The sequence below is a fragment of the Tiliqua scincoides genome, chromosome 2 (assembly GCF_035046505.1).
Source record: "Tiliqua scincoides isolate rTilSci1 chromosome 2, rTilSci1.hap2, whole genome shotgun sequence".
NCBI lineage: Eukaryota > Metazoa > Chordata > Lepidosauria > Squamata > Scincidae > Tiliqua > Tiliqua scincoides.
The window spans coordinates 103,977,783-103,990,640 of record NC_089822.1 but is presented as its reverse complement, the minus strand read 5'-3'; the positions used below and the strand labels follow the sequence as shown (position 1 = coordinate 103,990,640).

Here is a 12,858-nt window from a genome sequence, read left to right as displayed (position 1 = left end):
TGTGTGTGTGTGTGTGTGAGAGAGAGAGAGAGAGAGAGAGAGAGAGCACACATGTGTATTAAATTATTTTGGATTATTTGTATTATGATTTCTTGCTATAGATTTTTTTAAAATTTTTTTTAAATTTTGTTAGTCACCTGACTTGATTGCTTCATAAAAAAGCAAGATATAAATTCTTATAATTTATATAAGCCAAATATTTAAATTGACCTTTGATCTTCCTGCATCCCTCCTTTTGTTAAAGAAATTTTTATGCCTAATAAAGGTAACTGAAATTGAAATGAAAGAAATCTTGTTTCTTCCACATTTTACTCATTTTGCGAGCACATTGTCTTTTCCAGGCGAAAAGTGTGAGGAGAAGAGCCACAGCCATCCAATGCACACAGACCTGGGGGTTGCCTCCACTGAACATGGTGGGTCTGGCCTTCCGGTAAATATGCAGAGGATTGCACTGGGTGCGTTTGGGGAGAAGAAAAAGATAGGCAGGGACAGAAAGAGCGAGAGTATTGTTATAAGGAAAGGCGCACTGAAAGACATACGTAGTCCTGCGTTGCCACCTTTGTTATTGCTTTTAAGCACTTTGCGGACACCTCAGCTTTATCTTTGGGCACAAGCAATTCCTATGGGAAATGGCTTTTAACAAATGTATCTGTGCAAGGTCACAGATGTGTACAGAGTGTTCCTTGCTAAACGTTCACATTTATTATTATATTTTACCCTCCCCTTCCTCACTTGGTGGAACGTACTGCCAAGTCAACATGCATAAGTGTGTGTTCATTATGTGTGTTTTTTTAACAGATGCATTTTAAATGTTAGCCATCTTGATGTGAATTTTAAAATGTTGGCAACGTTCAGTCTCGAAAGACTATGGTATAAGCCTACAGCACCTGGTATTCCCAAACCTTGACCGTATCCTGAGTCGGATCAATGGTCTCTATTGGACCACCTCAGAATTTCCAAATGTGAAATTTAAAATCTTGATGTGAACCTTTAAAATCTGCCAGCTAGCCTCAAAAAGGGGGCGAGGAGGAAGAAATAAGAAAGACACACATGAATGTAGGAGAGAGAGTCTCCTCTGTTCACCCACCTTCCCTCCCCATTTTGTTTAGAAGCCAGAAGGAAAAAGAGTAACCTGACTCCCCCCCCCCCCGACATTGACTAGACAGAAAATTCACTTTAGCAAGGGTTGTTCTGAAGTGGAGGGCTGGGCAGGCTATGTGAAGGGAGCCTGAGGTTTCCTTTGGAAGGGGCTACTGAATTGATAAGAACCATTTCAGGTTTCCTTCTAGCAGCAGCTGAAGCAATTTTTGAAAGGTGAAGATTTCCCACAGGAAGGGCTGCCAACAGGTGTACCTGTCAAAGACAGTGATGTGCAGTGAGGTCCAAGCTTAGGAAGACACAGCACATGGAGCAGGGGCTACCCGAAAGCCCCAGTACCTGTGCCAACTCAGTGGAGTCTGAGCTCTTGCTGCTGCAGCTCTGGTCTCTCAGAGAGACTCAGGCAGTCTACTGGAGAAACCAGAGCTTGCAACAGCTCAGCCTCCCCTGGGATCGTGCAACCCCTCAGAAACTGGGTGGAGTGTGTACGTACTCACAAGAGAGGCTGAGTTTCAGGACAGGGGAGGCCTGTCCCTAGTCCAAGAACAGGTGCTGGCTTGGTCTGTTAAAGGTTTCTCAGAGCAAGAAGCTGGTCCCTGAGCACCTTGCACCCTATGAACCAAGAAGGCTACTTTGCTCTCTGCAAGTGAACTGTTCCAGTGACGCTACAGCAGGAGAGGAGAAGGCTACATCACCAACAAAACGGAGAAGCAGCAGTTGCTTCCCACCTTTGAAGATGCTGTTGTCTTTGTGTCGTGCCCCTGCTGGTGACAGGCTAGTTTCCAGGACAATAGAGCTTCACTCACTGGGAAGGCAGGCTGAGAGAGACCAGCTGAGACTTGGAAAGCAGCTAGTGATGGTCATTGTTCCCCCCACATTAGAAGTGAAAGATCTTCACTCCCCCACTACAATCCTGGCCATAGAGAAAAGAAACAAAAGGATATTTGCTTCCACAGGCAAAAAGAGCGTTTCTGTTTCTGTGAAAATTGGAATCCGATGGAAAATTTCACCGGAGCCCTGGAGTCCTTCTGCTCCAATAGCCATGGCAAAAATCTCAATTTCCAGCTCAGTTTGCAGCCCGGCAGCAACCTAGAAAAGACAGGGGGTTATCAGCTACAAGCAAAGTCAGACATCTCTCCCCCATCCTCCCACTAATTAATGCTTTCTTTAAAACTAAAAGACTGCTAGTGAGTCTTAAGCACACCAGAGTTTTCCACCATCTACTATGCTTCATTTAATGCCAGAGTTTTCTTTCATCTGTGGATACTCTTTCCATTGTGGGGGACATGATATGACAAGGGTTGTGCTTCTGACTTAAGGAATGAGTTGGAAGCATTCAGATTTTGCATGAATCTGCAGAGCAGTAGGAGATGATTTTTTTTGTCTTCAGCAGGGGAGGTACTAAATTGTTTCAAATCTGTACCATTCATCAACAGACCATCTCAATTAAGCTCAACCCCCCCCCCCCCCTGCACACACATGTAAATACAGCAAACATGTATTTTCTTTCTTTGGGTATGTATGTAATTATACAACCTATTTTTCACCATATGGGGGAAGCTGAGTTATCTCAATCTCAGTTTTAATTCTGTCCTGACCAAGTGGCTGGATACCTAGGCCAGCCACTGACAGACTGTGCTTTCCTAGTCTTGGTTATTAACAGAAATTTCTCAGAAGCCCTCTGCCAGATACTGCAGTCCTTCTACCCTGTTTTTCTAAGAAGGCTTTGTCCCACAACTAAGATAGGCCAAAGTAAATGCCTCCCCTTCATTTGGAACAACTTTTATGGAAGTACTCTGAGGTGTATCAACATATAACTTCCCCTTGAATTGGCCACAAACCGAGACTTTCTATAAGGCACTCCAACATCCTTTTTTTGCTGTGAAATCTCCCTTGCTTCCTGGGAAAACCAGCTCTTCTATATACCCTGTAACAATATGTTCCTCTAAACTCCCCCTTCCTTTTTCATCCAGGATCACAAAGAGGACGCTTAGCAATGTCCTGGGTGTGCACCTTTCCAAGATGCAGATGGTCAATTTCAGACACAGAGTGTTCTCTTATATCTTGATGTACCTAATGTACTATCCTTGTCCTGTGAATGGTCTTTCATCCCTCCTTCTAGCAAGAACAAGAGTGAGTGTTAATTCTCATTTTTGTATTGCTACTGATAGAATTTGGGGTCGACTAAAGGGAGCCTTTCTCCAACCATTGACCAACAAGCACATGTTGCTTTCCACCTTTCAAGAACCCTTGATGCTTACTGAAAGATCTCAACAGACAGGAACAGGCTCCCTTCAAGCCTTTTTCCCGTTTTGGAGGACTTTCAATCAGCGGCCAAGACTATTAAACCAAAAAGGAGCAGCTCTCATGGAGTGCAAGTAAGTGATTTTACAGTTCCCCTAGCAGCCAGTTCTTCTTTGTTCTTGATTATACTAGTTTTCATTGAAGAACCACAAACGCATGGCACAATGGCTCCCCCCCCACCCATAATTTCTCTTAATTTGAGAACATTTTGAGTTATTTCCTGCGTTCTGCAAACTTTTTTCCAGTATCAAAACCCTCTGGGTCCCTTGGGAAAATCTTCCAATCTCAATACCACACTCTCTGTTTCCTTTCGAACAAAAGTTACAAATGAGGCATTAGGTGTCTGTTTTATTCCACAGAATGCTGTTCCTGGTCCTTGCAGAGCTCCTTCCTTTGCCTGGCCACAGCACCTGCTTGGTGTCTGTCTCTCAATACAAACTCCCTGAAAAGGTATACCCCCCACCCTTGATAGTAACAAGGCACAAGGATTGCCGTGCAGTTTCAATCCTAAAAGCATCCCTACAAGAACGTGTCATAATTAATTCCAGCACAGCATCATTTTCAGTGGGTATTTGCTGGGGGGGTGTATGTGTGTGTGCTTAAGATTGTGACCCTTTTAGAGAAGGAAAGCTGTTTATACAGCTTCATTTTTTTGCTGTATAAACTGCTTTGTGAGCATTTTTTTTAAACTGAGAAGCAGTAAATCAATAATAATCACATTTAACAACAAGCCAGTAATCCTTGGATCTCTTACTGATAACAGGTCAGAATATGTTTCCCTTCTGGGCTGCTGTCCCTGGACAACTGCGAGATGGAACAGCAGAGACACCCCACATCTTGACTAGTTTGGTCCCAAGGTTAAGTTTCCGATTCAGGCTACTAGTCTGATGCAAAATCATGGCATAATAAACTGATTGTGTTAATTAACGTTGGGGTTATGAGAGTTAACTCTATGAACAACATGGCTTTCTAATGTCTTTACCTGTAAGTCACAAGAAGCGGCATGTAGCTATTTATTTCACCAATGCAGAAATCAGTCTAATACCCTCATAACCAACTTACTGGAACAATAAAGTCTGGTCTGTTGAAAAACAACTGAGTACTGCAGCCTAATTACTAATGACTTACAGGCCCTGGGGTGTAGGTCACTCGCAATCCAGTACAAGGTGGCGGTTGCTTCACCCGGAACCTGCCAAGAAATAGGAAGAGTTAGATCAGGACTGTCTGGACTAGAGAGAGAGAAATCATAAGTTCTCTTTTCACCGTGGTGGATGGCATTCTTGAATGAGTTGCGGAGCCTGCTCACTCCAAGACGTGCAAGTAAGCATTCTTTAAGAACTGTGAAAGGAGTCGCCCTCTCCAACTGAGTTCTATAAGGAAGGCAAACTTCCTTCTCTTTAACTGCTACAACAATCTAGGCATAATTCAATGAAAGCAACTGTTTTGCCACTACTTGTTGCTTACAACTTGAAGGTTTGCTCGACTTCCATGGGTTTCCAAGGATATTAGATGCCATGAAGTTCCCCTTATCCATGGGCTTCAGCATGTAATATCCTTTGCCCAATTGCTCAAAAGTGGTCTACACATCTTTTCAATAAATATATTCATGTGACATTTGAATCTGCAAAGCCAAAGAGGAAGCAAAGAAAGTTCCTGTGCAGTTATGCCCCATGTGTGACATTCTCCACAAAACTACTACATCTGATGTCCTGTTGAACACTGAGCTCTCACCGCTGTTGTGTCTATTTCTGGTACTCCTGTTGAGCAAGAAGCCACCCTACAACCCATTTCCCCAGCCCAGGCCAGCACCAATTCAGTATTTAACATGCAACCAAAATGTGCAACAGAATCCAATGTAAGACTGATCCAGAGATCTGGGCCACCGTCAATGCAGCCATATCTCCAAAGAGGAAATCTGATATATACACATCATCAAAACAAGTAAAATACCTATGATTTCATTTCAGAGTAATTATATTGCTGTGAGTCCTTGAAGGCAAAATGTGTGCACTGTTAAGTCGTATGGAAATATGCCCAGCAATCTATCTCCAAAACAAAGCAAATTCATATTACAAACTCCCCCAAAGACTGTTCATCTTCTTGATTGCCTAGTAAAAAATGAGTTCTGGACATTCCGTGAAGCATTCCTGGTCCAAAATATTTAATCCTACATATTCCAGCTTGCATTAATTCTGCAGTTACTCTTTCCATGTACAAATGCTTTTATTGCTATTTCAATTGCTCTGTTAACCAACTTCAGTTGCAGTTTATTAGTTTAACTGAAGTTGTATTATTGTGCTTGATGAATCCTTGACTGCTGATATTCTCAGAAATTATTTAGTGCTTACTCAAAGTGCGGGGGCCATCTTCACTAAGTTTGCAGACAACACCAAACTTTTCCGAGTGGTGACCAGAAGTGATTGTGAGGAGCTCCAGAAGGATCTCTTCAAACTGTCAGAATGGGCAGCAAAATGGCAGATGTGTTTCAATGTAAGTAAGTGTAAAGTCATGCACATTGGGGCAAAAAATCAGAACTTCACATATAGGCTAATGGATTCTGAGCTGTCTGTGACAGATCAGGAGAGAGATCTTGGGGTGGTGGTGGACAAGTCGATGAAAGTGTCGACCCAATGTGCAGCGGCAGGTAAGAAGGCCAATTCTATGCTTGGGATCATTAGAAAAGGTATTGAGAACAAAACAGCTAATATTATAATGCTGTTGTACAAATCGATGGTAAGCCACACCTGGAGTATTGTGTCCAGTTCTGCTCGCTGCATCTCAAAAAAGACATAGTGGAAATGGAAAAGGTGCAAAAGAGGGCAACTAAGATGATTGCTGGGCTGGGGCACCTTCCTTATGAGGAAAGGCTACGGCGTTTGGGCCTCTTCAGCCTAGAAAAGAGACACCTGAGGGGGGACATGATTGAGACATACAAAATTATGCAGGGGAAGGATAAAGTGGATAGAGAGATGCTCTTTACACTCTCATGTAACACCAGAACCAGGGGACATCCACTAAAATTGAGTGTTGGGAGAGTTAGGACAGACAAAAGAAAATATTTCTTTACTCAGCGTGTGGTTGGTCTGTGGAACTCCTTGCCACAGGATGTGGTGACAGCATCTGGCCTGGATGCTTCTTTTAAAGGCATGGATTGGACAAGTTTCTGGAGGGAAACTCCATTACGGTTACAAGCCATGATGTGCATGTGCAACCTCCTGATTTTAGAAATGGGCTATGTCAGATGTAAGGGAGGGCACCAGGATGCAGATCTCTTGTTATCAGGTGTGCTCCCTGGGGTATTTGGTGGAGCCGCTGTGAGATACAGGAAGCTGGACTAGATGGGCCTATGGCCTGATCCAGTGGGGCTGTTCTTATGTACCCTGATCCTCTCTGAACAATTAAATAGGATCAAAGTTTTTGTCTCTTGATGTTTCTAATATGATGAGTAGAACTGTATGCTACCATTTGCAAACTATCATGTAGGATATAAGCTAATCTTCAAGAGTCTGAAGCAAAATACTTTGGTATAATATTCATGTGAATACAGCGTTTGCCAGATGATCTTCAGTTAGAGTAACAGGAGAACTTAATAACCTTTTCTATCGATAATGAGTGCAAACCTGCAAAAATTCACTCCAACGTTCTTCAGGACCACTGTGGCTGCATAAGTGCAGCCCTCCTTGAGAACGCCAAATGACACCTTAGGTGGAATGAGAAGAAAGCCTGACAGTTGCTGAGATGCAGCTGCAACATTGCAGGTCTTGATTTTTCCAGCAATGGGATCATCACCCTGCACAAATAAGAGAGCGATTAGAAAAGTAAAACATATGATGTTCTATTAGCATAAAGGCCAACTGAAATGGCCATTTGTTTATGACAGAGGTTCTTAACCTTTTGAGCCTCATACTCCCCCAACATTTCAAACTGCTTATGCAGCCCCCCTCATTTTTGTTTATTTCAAATATAATTTGCCATTTTCCTAAAATTGAATTGTACATTTAGCAAAAATAAACCAACCCAGAACTTCCAAAACTAACATGAAATTTTAATTGTACGAAAAAACATGCTTGTTTCATATTTGAAGACATAAAAAACTCATGCCAAAAATCCTATTGTGGCCAATAGGAAAAACTATTATTGGCATTTCTTGGCCCATCAGTAGTCAGGGTCCAATTTAAAGTAAATCCAATTAAAAAAATGTCCTTGTTTAGTCAAAATCAAGTGTGTCAAGGAGCATTTTAAAAAAATAATTCTAGGAGCACCTGATGATCTCCTAGGGATGCAGGCCCCCCAGATTAAGAACCCCTGATTTATGGCTTGTTTGAGTTACCCTACTATCAAGTACTAGGGAGCAACAGTGGGTCTCATGTTAAAAAAAAAAGTACAAAAATTGAAACCTCAGTCTATGTTGTTAATACATGTGCCATGTACTTCCACAGAATATGACTACTTCTGGTGGGTAGCAACGAACACACATTGAATTTTTTCAGTGGATCCGCATGTGCTAAACCAGTCTTGTGAATGGTCCAACATGCATATATTGTAACACAGTATCCTTAAAGTTTTTCGCATATACGGTGAAACCAAACAGCATCGGCCTATGATCTGGACATGTATGGAATCATTCACAAGGCTGAGGCAGCACGCACAACCACTGAAAAAACAGACCCTGGTACAATTCAGCATGGACAAGGGGAATGTGAAATCAGCTCCAAGTCTTTGAGGTCAGTGAGGGACAAATGAACATCAACTGCTTTATACAGAAGTGAACTTGTACTCTGAAAACAGGAAGCTGCTTTAGACCAAGTTAAGCCACTGGTCCATCTTGCTAGCATTGTATACTCTGACTGGTAGTGGCTTTATTTAAAAGATTTTTACCTTGCCTTGTTCCCATAGAATTCAAGGTGGCTTATAGCAATATAAATTCAGTAAAAAAAAAAAATCACCATAAAGTCACAAAACCAGAAATATAACTTGGCATAAAACCAAAACAGAGAGCACAAAAGGGGAACAATAATTAAGCAGTGTTTCTCAACCAGTGGTACTCATACTACTGGCACTATTTAAGGAGATGTGGTGCTTGAGGGATTCCCAGACCCCCACAGCCTGGCAGCAAGAACAGCAATGTAATGCAACAAGCAGCAGTAAGAGGCTCTGCTTGGTATTCAGGATTTCTGGAACCTTGTCTCTACCACCAAGATGTGGCCTCCTCCATGTACTTTTCCTTGACTTCAGCAGCTGTTTCTAAGACACCGTAGATACTTTGACCGAGATGTTGAAAAAGATGTTTTGGGTGCGGAAGTATAAAGGTGGAGGTAGACTATCATTTTTAAGAATGCTGATGTTGATATGATGCAACCACTTTTTGCGGTTTTTTTTTGGGGGGGGGGGTGTCTGCATGTCAAACAGATGCTACATGTTTTTGAAGTATTACAAAAGCCTGGAAAAATCTGGGAACACAAATGGATAGCAAAAGGGATGAATGAGCATGCTATGGGCAATGACATCTCTTTCACACCCCGTTCAGCCACAACAAGCTTTAACCGGAGAAAATGTGGTAGGGTTATAGGGAGCAGATTAGAAACATAAGGAAGGGTTTGAATTAATAGAGAGAAACAATGAGGCGAGTAAAAGCTTACTCTTTACCTTTTGCCTCGGTTCAGATTCTGGCTTGATGATTTGTATGGATGAGGGTAACTTCACGTTCTCTTTCCTTGGAGATCCTGCAGCATCCACCAGAAGGGACTGAAGTTTGGGCTTGAAAGGGCTCTCTGGTATATTTTCATCCATTTCTACCGAAGAGACAAAGCATTTTGAGGTTGACTGCAGATTATGCGCATCAGGAGGAGCCAGTGAAAATAAAGAATTTTTGGTCTCTTTATAGGGTTCCCCCCCTTCTCATTGTCAAGTGAAGACTTCCATGCAGAAAATATGCTCAATAAACGCTGCTTGCCTTTTGACCTTATTTGGGAAGGCTTGCCTATAGGAAGGTCTCAAGAGACCAAAATGGTTTATTCAAGGGCCAAACTAGATGTGATGGCAGCAGGCTGATTTGTTTAGCGTTGGGTCTGCCCCAGTGATGCGTAAGTGAGGGATAGGGTTCAATTTTCAGGGCAAAAGGGGCACGGGTATTAAGGGGAACTGAACTCTTTTCCATACTTCCTTCCCATAACCCTTCATTCTAAGTGCTTTCCTCCTAGCCAAGCTCACTTACGGTTCTGATGAGAAGAAAAGCAGTGGGGCAGTAGTGCTCAAAGTGCTGGGTTGTGACTCATCAGAGGAAGTAAGAAAGGGCCATTCCGCCTTAAAGGAGGGCCAGCAATGGGTGCCCTGGTGGCGCTGCAGTGATCACGGTTCTGTGGGGACCCAGGGGCTTGTCTCCCTATCGGGGGGGGGGGGGCTTGTGGGCTACAGAGAGGGTCCAAGAGGCCCACAGTCCCCTATGCAAGTCTCCCCCAAGCTTTTTATTACTTCGATCTGCAGGTTGGAGCGCACTTCCGGCTTTCATGTGATCCCAACTAACTCAGCATTTATCACAGCGCACCAATCCCGTTATATAAAATTCTAGCAGCGATACTCAGATCTTAGGGCTTATGGTCTGGGACTACATCAACACAGCCTCATGGCATTCACATGTTGAACACAACACTTGGTGATGCGTAAAGGTGAAAGGGCACTTAGCACAAATACAGAAATGCCCAAGGCTGATGACAAAAGTAAAAAGATCATACCGTTAGCACTTCTTTGTTCAGTATCCCTGCATGCATTCTGTCCCAACATCGTGCACAGGGACTGCAACTTCACTTCTGAATCTAGGGGTGCAAAGTCAAAGTACCCCAACCTTGATAACTGTGAGTGAGTCTATTTTTAATGTTTCTGTCTTAAAGTGCTGATCAGAATCAGATTTGCAAAAGAATATTAATTTTCCTTGCATCACTGCAGATGCTTTTCTCACTGCTTGGGGAAGTGGGAAGGGAAGCACCTAATGTTCTTCAGCATGCAGAAAAACATTAGAAGATCAGTTCTCAGGCTACTTCTCATGAGGAGCTACTTGTGGTATAAAACCTACTATACTGTGTCACATGTACAGTATATTGAAATTCTTCAATGCCAACACAAATTTTTGTTTTTTATTAAGCCAAAGGTATGACTGATCTTCCCCAGACAACCTGCTGTAACACTTACCTGTTGCAGAGGGATCAAAATGGATTTCCCCAGGGGCTGAAGAATCTGTCAACTTCAAGATGAGATCACCAGCATGCTTATTCCTCCCCAGATAATTAAGAGTTTCTAGAGACAGATAACAGATATGTAAGCAGCTGAAGCAACAACATACAATTCTACAAACATGGCTCTCATGCAGTTCCCTTTAATTTCAACAGAGTCAATTTCAATAGCAGTACTTCTTGGAAGTTGTCCATGTCTAATAGATGTTCTAATTGTCTGACTCAGTGAAATAAATCTTCATATGTTCACAGTAACCTGCCCTCAAGGGTATTAGGTAGCAGAAATATGGATTGGTGAGTTATGAGAAGAATCCCAGCAGCATATTTTTCTGACTTGGCATCATGCTTTCTAATTTCTCACAGGCAATGAGACTGGTCCTTCCTAAGGGCTGCAGGATGGAAGATCTGAGAAAAAAATGGACGTGCAAAAATTAAAGGACCTAGGAAAACCAAAGGTGGTTTTGCAGATGAATTTTATTTTTCCTTTGCACTGTAAGTGGTAAAACAAAGATTTTTCAAAATCACAGGTAACCAAGTTGGTTTATTACAGTGTGTCCCAAACTGTGGGTCGGGACCTACCAGTGGATTGCAAACCGATCTTTGGTGGGTTGCAAAAAATTTTGAAACATAAAATAAAATAAAATAAAAAGCAACTTCGCAATCACCCTTGCCCAGTTTCCAGAAGAAAATCATTAGCTGGAATGCTAATCTGTGGTATGAGGTAACCTTCATACTCTCGAATTACAATGTCACATTTTCCTATTTTCTCTAGTAACTGGCATGTTGTAGATCAGGGGTGCCCACTTGTGGCCCTTTGGGACTCCTAATCCGACCAGCCGGGAGCCCCCAGTCTCCAGTGAGCCTCTGGCCCTCCAGAGATTTGCTAGAGTCCGTGCTGGCCAGACGCAATTGCTCTCAGTATGAGGGCAACTGTTTGACCTCTCATGTGAGCTGTGGGAAAAGGGCTCTCTCCACTGCTTACTGTTCCACATCTGTGATGCTGCAGCAGCAGTGAAGGAAAGCACAAAGCAAGGCTGGCCAAGGCCTTTTATAGCCCTTGAGCTATTAATTCTTTTCTTTCCCCGGCCCCTGACACAGTGTCAGAGAGATGATGTGGCCCACCTGCCAAAAGGTTTGGACACCCCTATTGTAGATCATATGTGAACCCAGTTCCAGTCTTTTGTCTGGCCTGGAAGTCCCTAACTGCATATCTTGCTCTACAGTTAAGAGATAAAGTGAATTTTGCTAGCTGAATGCACTGCACAAATAATGCTCATCTGCAACATTTCTTAAAGCAGGCATAATATAGTCTGCTTCTGCTAGTCATGGGGAAATGTAAGGAGCTATTCAGGGTAATGAAGTTCTATCCAATGTCTACCCTTTGGTCTACTGCAGTTTCACCGGCTATTATCCATGTACTTGAAAATGAATGCTGAGAATCTAATGGAGCTGAATTACGTGCTCTCTCTACACTCCCACAGAACTGCCACACACCACAGTCATTGCTCTAACCTGCTTTTTTTTCATTGTCAGCTCTCCCTCTTCACTGTGGGTCTCAGGTTTATTTTTACCTAGAATGTTAGCATTTCCTGCTACTTCCTGCCTTCATATGGATTTAAGGCACTAATGAATTCTCCAGGTCTTTCCCAACTTCTCATTTCAGAATCCATCCCAGTATTCTCCCCTTTACTGCTGGATTAGTAGTCTCTTGATGAGTTTGCGTTCCACTTAAGTTCACATTAACTGTAATGTCAACTTAATTCTGTGTCGGGCTTGGAAAAATGTTGTCAGGGGTCGAGCCCTGGTCCGAGCCCTGCCTTACCTGGCTGCAGGCCAGGGGCAGAATTGCCTGGCCATAGAGCCACCACCTCCTCTCCAGCTGCCCAGGAAAGACATAGGGCAGCTGGGTGGGAGAGACCATCACCCCAGGGCTCACCTGACTGGAGCAATGAGCAGGGCTGGGTCACCATTAACCACCAAAGAGGAGGGAAGCAGGCCAGGGTCAGGGCCCCTTTAAGCCTAGAGAGGGAGGAAAGGGAGGAGCCGAGGTTGTGGCTGGGGAGGATAAAAGCAGGGAGGAGGACAAGGGTGTCGTGAACCCTCTCCCCCTGGCTTGGTCTGAGGCTTTCTGTGAGACCATCCAGCCGACCCTCGGCACCCTGCCAGATGACGCCCTGAGATCCCCCCCCCTTTTTCAGGGCACCCCTCACAAATGTATTTGCGTCTTTCT

General features: G+C 43.3%; 1 protein-coding gene across 1 annotated transcript in view; it reads right to left on the bottom strand.

Annotated features, from left to right (window-relative positions):
- The window catches only part of SPAG17 (sperm associated antigen 17), a 112,647-nt gene that overhangs the window by 1,064 nt on the left and 98,725 nt on the right, over nt 1–12,858 (bottom strand). The window contains exons 42-47 of the mRNA XM_066612656.1: nt 12,451–12,507; nt 10,588–10,692; nt 9,049–9,194; nt 7,023–7,192; nt 4,531–4,591; nt 2,043–2,187 (exon numbers count right to left, since the gene is read on the bottom strand). Coding sequence (XP_066468753.1) covers nt 2,043–2,187; nt 4,531–4,591; nt 7,023–7,192; nt 9,049–9,194; nt 10,588–10,692; nt 12,451–12,507 — 684 coding nt within the window. The remainder of the gene's footprint in view (nt 1–2,042; nt 2,188–4,530; nt 4,592–7,022; nt 7,193–9,048; nt 9,195–10,587; nt 10,693–12,450; nt 12,508–12,858) is intronic.